Here is a 15,162-nt window from a genome sequence, read left to right on the forward strand (position 1 = left end):
CAGTATCTGGTCGGCTGGCCACGTGTGTCGCTGATGTGTATCCCAGCCAACTTTAATAAGGGCTATCATAGACATTTACAGCACGGAAGAAGGCCATTTCAGCCCATCGTGTCTGTGCCGGCTGACCAAGAGCTATCCAGCCTAATCCCACTTTCCAGCTCTTGGTCTGTAGCCCTGCAGGTTACAGCAAATCAGGTGCACATCCAAGTAAGTTTTAAAATGTGGTGAGGGTTTCTGCCTCTACCACTCTTTCAGGCTGAGAGTTCCAGACCCCCACCACCCTCTGGGTGAAGAAATTTCCCCTCTAAACCTCCACAATTACTTTAAATCTTTGCCCCCTGGTTGTTGATCCTCTCTGCCTAGGGAAACAGGTCCTTCCTATTCACTCTATCCAGGCCCCTCATAATTTTATACACCTCAATCAGGTCTCCCTCAGCCGCTTCTGTTCCAAAAATAAGACCCAGCATCTCCAATCTTTCCTGAGCCAAAATTCTCCAGTCCAGGCAACATTCTTGTAAATCTCCTCTGCACCCTTTCCAGTGCAATCACATCATATCCTTCCTGTAATGTGGTGACCAGAACTGCACACAGTACTCCAGCTGCGGCCTAACTAGTGTTTCATACAGTTCAAGCATAACCTCCCAGCTCTTGTATTCTATGCCTCGACTAATAAAGGCAAGTATTCCATAAGCCTTCTTAACCAACCACTCATTTATTTCTACTGGTATAGCTCCATTTCTCCCGCCAAGCTCAATTAAGGTCAACAAGTAAGACAACAGAAGATGCACCATCCAAGTTCAAACAAGGCTCTGCACTCGTTACCTAACCAGGGGTAACAACTTGGCAGAGTGTGTCTGTCCCAGCTCCAGCCCAACCCCAGCTTTACTGGGCAGAAAAGTCCACTAGTTTCTCTACGCCATCACTCACAAAATGCAGACACGAACTTGGCAAGTCTAGTCACTGCGGCCATGGGAAGCCATGGAACCCTTCTCTGACAGCGAGGGCCTGTGACTGAACGTGCATCAACCTGCCGATGAGTAAGGGGTGTCACAAGGACCAACTGGTGACATTTAACAGCCCGTCCACCTAGGTTCCCTCATTTTTGGCAGGTGGGGGGGGGCACGTGGCCCAATCAAAATTCTGCGCACGTCCGATTTTTCCAATTGAAAAGCCGACTGACCAGCTTCCCGACTCTGCTCGGCTGCGCAGGTTACAGGAACCGCTGCCGTCCACACTGCAGATTTCAGCGTTCTCGCTCCACAAGGGCGAAGAAGCCCAGTTCCAAATATTTTTACGGTGCATAAAATAATTCACCGAAAAGACTCGAGAGCCACGCGTTTTTCGTTGCAGTGCATTACTGCTCAATCTTTCAGCCGCTGCCATTGTACGGGACCCGCTTTGTTTTTAAAAACACATGTCCACGGAGCGTAGTGCGGACATCCTCAACGCCCCCCCCATCCCCCATCCTGCCCCGACACTTACCCGCTGCCCCGGAGCTGGATATGTCTGGTGAGCTGGCGTCTGTGCCCTTGACGGCAGTCCCTGGGAAGGCGGCCCGCTCGGAGTGTGGGCCCACTGTGCGGGAGAAACATGCCCGTTGGCTGGGGGCCTTGGTAGTCCTGCTTGCTGAGTGGGGTGAGGGTGAGGGTGAGGGGGCGGCTGCTGTTGCTGCTGGTGGGGCTGGTGCTGGTGGTACGTCTGTTGTTGGACGTTCTCGCTCGGTATAGATTCAGCTGTTATGCTTTCACTTGGCCCTTGAGGATACCACGAGTTGCCTTGGACCGTTCCCGGAGATGAACCCCGCCCAGCAGAAAACACACCGTTGACTAAACCCTGAAACAAATCCAATCCGCAGAGATTATACACTCACCAGAGAAGCAACACGTTCACTGAGAGGAGTGGGGGCAGGGGGGGGGGGGGGGGGGGAGAAATGTACAGTTAATTCTCTCACAGAATTGTTTCAACGCAGAATAATATATTTCTGGAAGTTAAAGGGAAATAACCATCCCCAATTACCACGGTTTACGCTTTAGAACTCTTAGCCTGAGGCGCCCCATAGCAGCCCTCTCCCGCTCAACTCCCTCTGCCATGACCTCGTTGAGTTCCAGCTTAGTGACATGACCAACAGCAGACAGGCATTGTCGTTTGTGAGGTCACTGGAGCAGAGCCAGTTATCGCAGCAGCAGCGAGCTGTGTTTACACATCAATCCTCACCTCTGTGGAAATGTATTTTTATCTAAGCTGATACCATACGGTATGTGTGTGCTCTTTGCAATATATATATAACAAAATGGAGTCCTGGCCCTTCCAGAACTTTCTGCATTTTAGCAGTCAGCTTGCATAAACAGCTAAACCTGGTTTGAGATGGCTGATGGCCATCAGACAGCTAGGAGACAAGTCATGCTGAGACAAGTACCCCCCCATGGTGCTCTCCTATTGTCTACACGACAGGAGTTCCATGTCACCCCACCCTTATCTTCTAGACTCAAACCACCAGCCATTATCTCTTGTAGAGACCTCATCCATTTGATGCAAACAGATAAACTGACTAGGAAACTGAACAATGCAAGACAGGTAATAGCTCATCACCTCACTCTCATGGAGTAATGGCCGGCTGGCCAACTAATAACCCTGACAAAAGGAAATATCTGGAAACCATGTCAGGACAAGGATGTAGTAATTAACTCTTTATCTGTATTCACTGACTATGAGACAGAGCCAATACACAGGGAGAGGCCATAACTTGGGTTTTACTGTATAAATATCTTGTGAAACTGTACCATTGCGGAGGTGTTCACTTAGCCCTTGACTGAGTGTGACCTGCTCCTTGCTAGCAAGTAAATTAAAGAAACTTCTGCCGGAGCTGTAAGTGTCGGAGTCATTCTTTTCGGAGGTCGAGATTTCGACGGTCGAGATTTCGACAGTTACTTCTTGGATGTTCCACCGAGATTGCATACTCTCTGTCCTGTGAGTAAAACGGATACAGGCATAGTGCCTCTCCAGTGAAAGGCTTCGGTGGCCAAACAAGGTGAGCCTTTTGCTCACAAGATTTCTTCACTGTTGAATCGCATATGTAATCTGTTGTCCACAGGGGAGGTACTGCAATCTACAAGACTCGACATTTAAAAGCTAAAGTTATTTTTTATAACCACTTCTTTCTCAGCTCGCAAGCAGAAGAGAACGGGTTCTGAAAAAAATCTCGAAACAGCCCGGGGAAGGTTTCAGTAGGTAAGGGAGTGCTAGTCGATCGAAAAAGGTTCCTTAAGGTTCTTATGTGATAAGATTTTCATTGTTTTTAATTAGGAAAAGGTTCTTATGTGATAAGAGTAGGAAAAAAAAAAGCAGCGCAATCGATCAAAGGTTTTTATGCGATAAGAGTTAGGGTATGGAACCATAAAACTTATAAAACTGATAAAACTTATTAGGATAAGTTAAGGACTCGGTCTGTAGTGGCATACAACACAGACTGAGAATTGATTATTTGTTTAGATAAATTGTAAGGTTATGATTTGTGTACTCTCGTGAATATTGTTTGTCCTAGTTGTCCTTGTTATACTATTGTGTGCAATACCTTTGTGCGACATTACCATTAGAGAAACGGGAAGAGTCACTAGGGAAAGTTGTGATTCGGAATAAAAAACACAAGGATTGATTAAGAAAAGAAACAGTAACTGATTGATCAACTACGGTTGGTTCGTGCCAACATATCTCACACACCCAGACTGAGCCTGAATTAAGAACCTTTTCAGGCCACATAATGGCCAGGAGAAGTGGGCGTAGAAAATTCGGTCGGCCGAAAGGATTGTGAGATCAGAAACTGTGGAAAATCTTAATCATCCAGAATGGGGGCTGGAGCAAGTAAACCACCACCAAAAGGGACCCCAGCCCATTTTATGCTCCAGAATTGTGGTCAGTCTTCAATTCACCACCTAAGAGAATGGGTAAAGTGGACTAAGGGTGAAAACAGGCCATTTCCACCCGATGGTTCATTTAATTTAGAGAGAACAACATGTCTAGAGGAGTGTCTTATAAACAGAGATCCAGGTAGAAGAGGAAAAAAAAAGGAAAGTAATAGAAAAGGCCTGGGTTCCGATTCTTCAAGCCCATGTAAAATTAACAGAGGAAGTAAATCAAATGTAAAAAAAAAAAGAGAACCGGATAGTGACTCATGGATTCAAAAAAAATAAATAAAGCTAGCCAAAAAAAAAGCTTTATTGAATGGAGAGAGACTTTTGTGAATGTTTTGTCTTTGACTGAGAATGCTTCTGTGTTTTTTCGTGTGTCTGGAAACCTGTTTGGAAAGGTTGTGGAGCTGCCTGTTTGTTTTGGCTCCACCCACTTTTTCAAACAAAGTGAAGTTTTTTAACCCTTCATAGTGTTGTCCTGTATGTGGGAAGTTTAAGACATTTTAAGTTAGAAGCGCAGGTGTGGATTTATTCGGATGAGAGGTTACGGAGCTAGGAAATGCACAAAGGATAGGTTTGTTGAGACATGGTCCCGGTGGTTAAAAGTTGTAATGCCTTGGGAAGTTGTAATGCCTTTTTAAAAAAAAAGCCTTTGTGGGTCTCTCGAGGTGCAGGCTGGGAGAGTACACTCTCATTGTCCTTGGTGTAAAATCTTGGTACAAAAGCTTCTAGCTCAGTAAGAGGATTTTTTTTTAGATAAAGAGTGGCAGTACAATATTTGAATTGGGATTTTGAGATATTTCAGGTGATCTCCTTGATCAACATTTTGGGTGTATTGGAAAAATCTTGGGTTTGGAAGCCTTTTAATAAGATTAGAAAACAAGTACTTTACATTCTGTGATCTGTGAATCACTATAAGCATAAATGAGAAGTCCGTGTAACACACAGATTCGTCCGGTTCAGAAGCCCACACAAATGGAGGTTTGTCCATGATCTACGAGCTGTGAATGAATCTACTATATTCTCACAATGCTTAAAGGAGGATGTGGAATGAGGTATCCCGGAATGCTTTCCAGAGTCTTAAGCAGTCCCTCACTTCAGCACCAGCCTTGGGATTACCAGATTACACTAAGCTATTCAACTTATTTGTGCATCACAAGTCGGGTTTTGCACAATCTGTTTTGACTCCGTTACATGGGGACAGGCAGCGACCGGTAGCATATTTCAGTACCCAACTAGACCCAGTGGCACGCAGACTACCAGGATGTCTTCCTTCGTTGGCAGCAGCTTATTATGCTATGCAACAGGCTCAGACAATAACTCTAAATCATCAGACCATTTTGTATATCCCACACTCTGTCGAGATTTTACTTACTAAATGTGCCACCCAACACCTAACCTCTGCAAGAACCACTAAATATGAAGTCGAATTGTTATCAAATCCGAACCTTATCAAAAGATGCACTACCTTAAATCCAGCCACTCTACTCCCCACGGAAGACGGCGAACCCCATTCATGTGAAATGGTAATCGAATTAGTGACTAAACCACGTATGTAACAGATGTACCAATGTGTAACCCTGATTTAGTGTACTGTGTTGACAGATCAGCCCTACGAAATGATAGGGGCCAACCTAGAGCGGCTTATGCAATTGTAACTCAGTTTAATGTTGTCGAAACAGCCTCTCTTCCAGACTCCTTTTCAGCCCAACAAGCCGAATTGTTTGTGTTAACTCGAGCCTGTATTCTGGCTGAAGGACAAACAGTTAATATCTACACTGACTCCAGGTATGCTTTTGGGGTATCACATGACTATGGACAAATTTGGAAGATTCGCAGGGGTTCCTGAAGAAGTCAGGTACCCATCAAAAATGCAGAACAAGTGGAAAATCTTCTGCGAGCCATTCAATGCCCCTTGAAACTTGCCATTATCAAAGACCAAGCACATACAGGCCAGTCGAATGAGGTGGCACTTGGGAATGCCAGAGTTGATAATGCAGCTAAGTCAGCAGCTCTGTCAAAAGGGGGGATGCAGGTGTCATTGTTCCCACTAAGGAAAAATAATTGCTCAGACCAGCCACTCACTATTAATGATGTGCTGGCCTTTCAGACACAGGTCAGTACGGAAGAGGTGGTGACCTGGACGAAGGATCAATGTTATAAAAATTCAGAAGGAATATGGGTTCACCACGACGGCTGCGTGGTGGCCCCTAGATCCTTACTTCCATGGATTGCCCGATGTGTTCATACATTCACATGCAGGCAAAGGGGGGATGGCAGATTATATTTTGGCAACTTGGTATGCACCAGGTATTTCGGCAATTGCAAAACAAATCTGTGAAAATTGTGTTACCTGTCAGACAATGAATCCAGCTAAGACGGAAAAAGTAGAATCTGCCTCCCACCCAAATCCAGTCGGGCCTTTTGTACATTTACAAATGAATTTTATTGAATTACCTATGTGTATGGGATTTAAGTATGTATTAGTTATTGTAGATGTGTTCTCTAGATGGATTGAAGCCTTTCCATGTAAAAAGGCCGATGCCACTACTGTTGCTAAATGTTTGTTAAAAGAAATGATACCGCGCTTCGGAATCCCTGCTAAGCTTTCTAGTGATAACGGGTCACATTTCACGGGAACTGTTATAAGAGAAATGTGTAAAGCTTTGCAGATTAATCAACGTTTTCATTGCAGTTATCATCCACAATCAGCTGGACTTGTTGAAAGATATAATGGAATGCTTAAAAATAAGCTGGCAAAACTATGCAATGACACTGGACTGAAATGGACAGAACTGCTGCCCTTAGCTTTGATGGTAATGTGATCTGCAACCAACAGAACAACAGGCCTGTCACCGCATGAGATAACATAAGATAGTTATGGGACGTCCCCAACGACTACCTTTTACAGCACCATTTACTGCAAAACAAATGGACATCCACAAAATGGAGGAAAATATGTTGAATTATTGTATTGCACTAACCAAATGTATTTCCAGCTTTCATTCACAGGTAAAGGAAGCTCAAGTCAAGCCAGCGGAAGGGAAGTGTCATAACCTGGAGCCAGGGGAATTCGTTTACATCAAGATTTTTAAAAGAAAAAGCAGTCTACAGCCAAGTTCGAAGGACCATACCAGGTCTTGCTGGCGACCAATACTGCAATCAAGGTAAAGGAAAGACCAACATGGATCCATGCGTCCCATTGCAAACGGGCACCCGACCAGGAGGAAGGGAAGAAGGAACCAAAGGAACAGAAAAAGGAAGACTTAATAAGGAACTGTATGGACTATGGGGACTGATGGTGCTGGGCTTGACAGGGTTTTACTTTACATTATTGATTACACCAGGGGTACAGACCCGCCACCGAAGGGAATTGCAAGTAAACGTATTTATAGCACTGAGTCATAGGTATGCTCAAGAAAGAAACTTTGAGTTGTTGGATATGTTCTCATGTACCTGTCCACTCCGAAGGGGGCATTCCCCTGAGATCTGTCCTCTTTAACGAATCAGAAATGGTAGAATGGTTGACAGTGCAAAATAGGACAAAACTAACTAAGGGGCCAGAAACGAAGGAGCACACAGAATGGAGGTCGGCAGGGTATAAACTTACAGCCTTCCAGGGATGGTACCAGCCCAATTATGATAATAACCATCAGTCTTACTTCCTAAGCATTACTCCCAGAATAGAAAATCCCGAAGGTATAATATGCCTAGTGAGTAATGAAACTAAAGGACCAGAAATGGGACGCAGCAAGTGTTCCCAAATGACTAAATGGCAAGCCACAACTAATCCCACTGAGAGAAAGATAGCAACCGTTGGCTGGACAACGGTCCATAACAAAGCCCCAGGTGAAGGGTGGGAAGGTGAGACCACTCGAGTAGGGATGGCGCGAAAGGACCAGGAGCTGACGTCCTATAATTGCACCTACTTTATTTGTGGCCATAAAGCCTACCCATGGTTACCAGCCAACTGGACAGGATCCTGTTACTTAGGATATGTGGTACCCTTTATCAGATCAATAAAGACTCTAAGGGATGCCTATGGAAGTCATAGATTTAAACGGGATTTGACATGGCTAAACGGAATATTCAAGGTAATGGTGCCACCCTATGGAATAGCATCGACCGAATGGCAGTTACGGGAACTGGCTAACTTAGTCGAATCAGTAGCCAATGCAACTTCCCAAGCCTTTGAAGGGGTAAATGATGAAATGGTAGCTATTCGAACAGTGGCTCTCCAAAATCGTATGGCCTTAGATTATCTCCTAGCCAAGGAGGGAGGGACATGCGCATTAATAGGTGGAGAATGCTGTATGTATATCCCGGATAAATCAGAAGAAATCGGCAGTCTAGCTGAATACATCAGGAAAAAGGTAATAGAGTATAAACAGACAGTTGGCCAGGACGGTATCACCTTGTGGGGTTGGGCATCGGGATGGTTGGGATCCCTAGGGAAATCTGTGGGACAGGGTTTGATCATATTCCTGCTGATAGTCTTCGCCCTGTATCTATTATTTGTCGTCGTTAAGTGTTGCTGTGCCAGGGTGGGAGAAACTATGTTACCTACCGAGACCACGGCTAGAGTTATGGTAGCAACAACTGCTGAAGGCTCTTGTGTGGAAATGGAAATGGAGACTGTACAATATCAGAATGGATTGAGTTGTCCTTGTGAAGGACAAAATGGGGGAATGTGGAAATGTATTTTTATCTAAGCTGATACCATACGGTATTTGTGTGCCCTTTGCAATATATATATAACAAAATGGAGTCCTGGTCCTTCCAGAACTTTCTGCATTTTAGCAGTCAGCTTGCATAAACAGCTAAACCTGGTTTGAGATGGCTGATGGCCATCAGACAGCTAGGAGACAAGTCATGCTGAGACAAGTACCCCCCCATGGTGCTCTCCTATTGTCTACACGACAGGAGTTCCATGTCACCCCACCCTTATCTTCTAGACTCAAACCACCAACCATTATCTCTTGTAGAGACCTCATCCATTTGATGCAAACAGATAAACTGACTAGGAAACTGAACAATGCAAGACAGGTAATAGCTCATCACCTCACTCTCATGGAGTAATGGCCGGCTGGCCAACTAATAACCCTGACAAAAGGAAATATCTGGAAACCATGTCAGGACAAGGATGTAGTAATTAACTCTTTATCTGTATTCACTGACTACGAGACAGAGCCAATACACAGGGAGGCGCCATAACTTGGGTTTTACTGTATAAATATCTTGTGAAACTGTACCATGTCGGAGGTGTTCACTTAGCCATTGACTGAGTGTGACCTGCTCCTTGCTAGCAAGTAAATTAAAGAAACATCTGCCGGAGCTGTAAGTGTCGGAGTCATTCTTTTCGGAGGTCGAGATTTCGACAGCTCACAGGCAGCAAAACATCAGGGAGAAAAGATTTTTATGAAAAAAAAGGAAAAAACGCAGGAAAAAATTTTAAAAACGCGGGAAAAAAACACCCGAAGAGAGAAAAAAAAAAAGAGACAAAGGCGGGATAAACAATTTGGGAAAAAATTACGGCAAATTTTTCTTCCACGGTTGATGATCCCGTATTTTTCCGTGTTTTTTCCTTGTTGCATTTATATAGCGCCTTTCACGACTACCAGACGTCTCAAAATGCTTTACAGCCAATTAAGTACTTTTGGAGTGTAGTCACTGTTGTAATGTGGGAAACACGGCAGCCAATTTGCGCACAGCAAGCTCCCACACACAGCAATGTGATAATGACCTCAGTCTGTTTTTTATGTTATGTTGATTGAGGGATAAATATTGGTCAGGATACCGGGGATAACTCACCTGCTCTTCTTCGAAATAGTGCCATGGGATCTTTTATGTCCACCTGAGAGAGCAGACGGGGCCTCGGTTTAACGTCTCATCCGAAAGACGGCACCTCCGACAGTGCGGCACTCTCTCAGCACTGCAACGGGAATGTCAGCCTAGATTTATGTGCTCAAGTCCCTGGAGTGGGGCTTCAACCCACAACCTTCTGACTCAGAGGCTAGAGTGCTGCCCACTGAACCACAGCTGACACAACCAGAGCCACAGCGGATGAGCAACGAGCATGGCAATAGGAGTTAGGGAATTGGAGAGGAAGGCAGGATTAGGGAACTGAAGGCATAGTGAGAGAGGAGGGGTCTGAAAGCAGGGAGGGAGGCAGAAAGGCAGAGGTGGACGAACAAGTGTCCTTCAGTACTGGAGCAGACAGAGCACAGGGCATGAGGAGGGAAGCGAGACAGGAACAGAGCAGGAGGGCGATCGAGTGCCGGGGAAGCGACGAGTTAATGGAAAAAGAATTGGAGGCTGAGCCATCAACAGCAGCACAGACAGAGCTATTGGGAGGGACAACTAGTCGTGAACCGAGCTCTGAAGGGAGGATGGTTAACTTGTTTCGAGGTGCATGGTGCCAGGCCATGCCAGAGGGTGGTTGTCCAAGTTTGTCCATGGTCAGGGTAGATGATTTGCTAAAGTGTTCATCAGTGTAAACCAAGTACAAAACATGACAACTCGCATTTATAAATCACTGTTAACGTAGAAAAACACTCCAAAGCACTTCACCAAGGTGTCATCAGATAAAAAACGGATGCTGAAACAGTGAAAGAAATACTTGGATTTATATAGCGCCTTTCACAACCACCGGACGTCTCAAAGTCAATTAAGTACTTTTGGAGTGTAGTCACTGTTGTAATGTGGGAAACGCGGCAGCCAATTTGTGCACAGCAAGCTCCCACACACAGCAATGTGATAATGACCAGATAATCTGTTTTTGTTACGTTGATTGAGCGATAAATATTGTCCCCAGGACACCGGGGATAACTCCCCTGCTGCTCTTCGAAATAGTGCCCTGGGATCTTTTACATCCTCCTGAGAGCAGACCAGGCCTCGGTTTAACGTCTCAGCCAAAAGATGTGGAGAGGAGGTTTTAAGGAAGGCCTTAAAGCTGGAGGGGGAGGCAAAGGCATGGGACAGGTTCAGGAAACGAATTCCAGATTCGAGGTGGCTGAAAGCTCAGGGGAGACAGAGGAACGGAGAGGTTTGGTGTTGGGGAGGGGGGGGGGGGGGGGGGGGTGTTCTGGTGAAGGTTGCAGGGGGTGGGGGCAAGGCTGAGAGAGATAGCTTAAACATGAAGATGAGGACTTTAAATTTGAGGCGTTTGGAGACTGGGAGCCAATGTAGGTCAGCGAGGGCAGGGGTGAATGGTGAATAGGATATGGGCAGCATAGAAACTAGGTGCAGGAGCAGGCCATTCGGCCCTTCGAGCCTGCACCGCCATTCAATGAGTTCATGGCTGAACATGAAACTTCAGTACCCCATTCCTGCTTTCTCGCCATACTCCTCAATCCCCCGAGTAGTAAGGACTTCATCTAACTCCCTTTTGAATATATTTAGTGAATTGGCCTCAACTACTTTCTGTGGTACAGAATTCCACAGGTTCACCACTCTCTGGGTGAAGAAGTTTCTCCTCATCTCGGTCCAAAATGGCTTACCCCTTATCCTTAGACTGTGACCCCTGGTTCTGGACTTCCCCAACATTGGGAACATTCTTCCTGCATCTAACCTGTCTAACCCGTCAGGATTTTAAACGTTTCTATGAGGTCCCCTCTCATTCTTCTGAACTCCAGTGAATACAAGCCCAGTTGATCCAGTCTTTCTTGATAGGTCAGTCCCGCCATCCCGGGAATCAGTCTGGTGAATCTTCGCTGCACTCCCTCAATAGCAAGAATGTCCCTCCTCAAGTTGAGACCAAAACTGTACACAATACTCCAGGTGTGGCCTCACCAAGGCCCTGTACAACTGTAGCAACACCTCCCTGCCCCTGTATTCAAATCCCCTCGCTATGAAGGCCAACATGCCATTTGCTTTCTTAACCGCCTGCTCTACCTGCATGCCAACCTTCAATGACTGATGTACCATGACACCCAGGTCTCGTTGCACCTTCCCTTTTCCTAATCTGTCACCATTCAGATAATAGTCTATCTCTCTGTTTTTACCACCAAAGTGGATAACCTCACATTTATCCACATTATACTTCATCTGCCATGCATTTGCCCACTCACCTAACCTATACAAGTCACTCTGCAGCCTCATAGCATCCTCCTCGCAGCTCACACTGCCACCCAACTTAGTGTCATCCGCAAATTTGGAGATACTGCATTTAATCCCCTCGTCTAAATCATTAATGTACAATGTAAACAGCTGGGGCCCCAGCACAGAACCTTGCGGCACCCCACTAGTCACTGCCTGCCATTCTGAAAAGTACCCATTTACTCCTACTCTTTGCTTCCTGTCTGACAACCAGTTCTCAATCCATGTCAGCACACTACCCCCAATCCCATGTGCTTTAACTTTGCACATTAATCTCTTGTGTGGGACCTTGTCGAAAGCCTTCTGAAAGTCCAAATATACCACATCAACTGGTTCTCCTTTGTCCACTTTACTGGAAACATCCTCAAAAAATTCCAGAAGATTTGTCAAGCATGATTTCCCTTTCACAAATCCATGCTGACTTGGACCTATCATGTCACCATTTTCCAGATGCACTGCTATGACATCCTTAATAATTGATTTCATCATTTTACCCACTACTGAGGTCAGGCTGACCGGTCTATAATTTCCTGTTTTCTCTCTCCCTCCTTTTTTAAAAAGTGGGGTTACATTGGCTACCCTCCACTCCATAGGAACTGATCCAGAGTCAATGGAATGTTGGAAAATGACTGTCAATGCATCCGCTATTTCCAAGGCCACCTCCTTAAGTACTCTGGGATGCAGTCCATCAGGCCCTGGGGATTTATCGGCCTTCAATCCCATCAATTTCCCCAACACAATTTCCCGACTAATAAAGATTTCCCTCAGTTCCCCCTCCTTACTAGACCCTCTGACCCCTTTTATATCCGGAAGGTTGTTTGTATCCTCCTTAGTGAATACCGAACCAAAGTACTTAGAAACATAGAAACATAGAAAATAGGTGCAGGAGTAGGCCATTCGGCCCTTCTAGCCTGCACCGCCATTCAATGAGTTCATGGCTGAACATTCAACTTCAGTACCCCATTCCTGCTTTCTCGCCATACCCCTTGATCCCCCTAGTAGTAAGTACCTCATCTAACTCCTTATTGAATATATTTAGTGAATTGGCCTCAACAACTTTCTGTGGTAGAGAATTCCACAGGTTCACCACTCTCTGGGTGAAGAAGTTCCTCCGCATCTCGGTCCTAAATGGCTTACCCCTTATCCTTAGACTGTGACCTCTGGTTCTGGACTTCCCCAACATTGGGAACATTCTTCCTGCATCTAACCTGTCTAACCCCGTCAGAATTTTAAATGTTTCTATGAGGTCCCCTCTCATTCTTCTGAACTCCAGTGAATACAAGCCCAGTTGATCCAGTCTTTCTTGATAGGTCAGTCCCGCCATCCCGGGAATCAGTCTGGTGAACCTTTGCTGCACTCCCTCAATAGCAAGAATGTCCTTCCTCAGGTTAGGAGACCAAAACTGTACACAATACTCCAGGTGTGGCCTCACCAATGCCCTGTACAACTGTAGCAACACCTCCCTGCCCCTGTACTCAAATCCTCTTGCTATGAAGGCCAACATGCCATTTGCTTTCTTAACCGCCTGCTGCACCTGCATGCCAACCTTCAATGACTGATGTACCATGACACCCAGGTCTCTTTGCACCTCCCCTTTTCCTAATCTGTCACCATTCAGATAATAGTCTGTCTCTGTTTTTACCACCAAAGTGGATAACCTCACATTTATCCACATTATACTTCATCTGCCATGCATTTGCCCACTCACCTAACCTATCCAAGTCGCTCTGCAGCCTCACAGCATCCTCCTCGCAGCTCACACTGCCACCCAACTTAGTGTCATCCGCAAATTTGGAGATACTACATTTAATCCCCTCATCTAAATCATTAATGTACAGTGTAAACAGCTGGGGCCCCAGCACAGAACCCTGCGGTACCCCACTAGTCACTGCCTGCCATTCTGAAAAGTACCCATTTACTCCTACTTTGCTTCCTGTCTGACAACCAGTTCTCAATCCATGTCAGTACACTACCCCCAATCCCATGTGCTCTAACTTTGCACATCAATCTCTTGTGTGGGACCTTGTCGAAAGCCTTCTGAAAGTCCAAATATACCACATCAACTGGTTCTCCCTTATCCACTCTACTGGAAACATCCTCAAAAAATTCCAGAAGATTTGTCAAGCATGATTTCCCTTTCACAAATCCATGCTGACTTGGACCTATCATGTCACCTCTTTCCAAATGCACTGCTATGACATCCTTAATAATTGATTCCATCATTTTACCCACTACCGATGTCAGGCTGACCGGTCTATAATTCCCTGTTTTCTCTCTCCCTCCTTTTTTAAAAAGTGGGGTTACATTGGCTACCCTCCACTTCATAGGAACTGATCCAGAGTCAATGGAATGTTGGAAAATGACTGTCAACGCATCCACTATTTCCAAGGCCACCTCCTTAAGTACTCTGGGATGCAGTCCATCAGGCCCTGGGGATTTATCGGCCTTCAATACCATCAATTTCCCCAACACAATTTCCCGGCTAATAAGGATTTCCCTCAGTTCCTCCTCCTTACTAGACCCCCCGACCCCTTATATAACCGGAAGGTTGTTCGTGTCCTCCTTCGTGAATACCGAACCAAAGTACTTATTCAATTGGTCCGCCATTTCTTTGTTCCCCGTTATGACTTCCCCTGATTCTGACTGCAGGGGACCTACGTTTGTCTTTACTAACCTTTTTCTCTTTACATATCTATAGAAACTTTTGCAATCCGTCTTAATGTTCCTTGCAAGCTTCATCTCATACTCCATTTTCCCTGCCCTAATCAAACCCTTTGTCCTCCTCTGCTGAGTTCTAAATTTCTCCCAGTCCCTGGGTTCGCTGCTATTTCTGGCCAATTTGTATGCCACTTCCTTGGCTTTAATACTATCCCTGATTTCCCTTGATAGCCACGGTTGAGCCACCTTCCCTTTTTTATTTCTATGCCAGACAGGAATGTACAATTGTTGTAGTTCATCCATGCGGTCTCTAAATGTCTGCCATTGCCCATCCACAGTCAACCCCTTAAGTATCATTCGCCAATCCATCCCAGCCAATTCACGCCTCATACCTTCAAAGTTAGCCTTCTTTAAGTTCTGGACCATGGTCTCTGAATTAACTGTTTCATTCTCCATCCCAATGCAGAATTCCACCATATTATGGTCACTCTTCCCCAAGGGG

General features: G+C 45.4%; 1 protein-coding gene across 1 annotated transcript in view; it reads right to left on the bottom strand.

Annotated features, from left to right (window-relative positions):
* bag4 (BCL2 associated athanogene 4) overlaps nucleotides 1-15,162 on the bottom strand; it is a 43,013-nt gene that overhangs the window by 8,451 nt on the left and 19,400 nt on the right. The window contains exon 3 of the mRNA XM_070866321.1: nucleotides 1,483-1,833. Coding sequence (XP_070722422.1) covers nucleotides 1,483-1,833 — 351 coding nt within the window. The remainder of the gene's footprint in view (nucleotides 1-1,482; nucleotides 1,834-15,162) is intronic.

Source organism: Pristiophorus japonicus, chromosome 22 (genome assembly GCF_044704955.1).
Source record: "Pristiophorus japonicus isolate sPriJap1 chromosome 22, sPriJap1.hap1, whole genome shotgun sequence".
Taxonomy (NCBI): Eukaryota; Metazoa; Chordata; class Chondrichthyes; family Pristiophoridae; genus Pristiophorus; species Pristiophorus japonicus.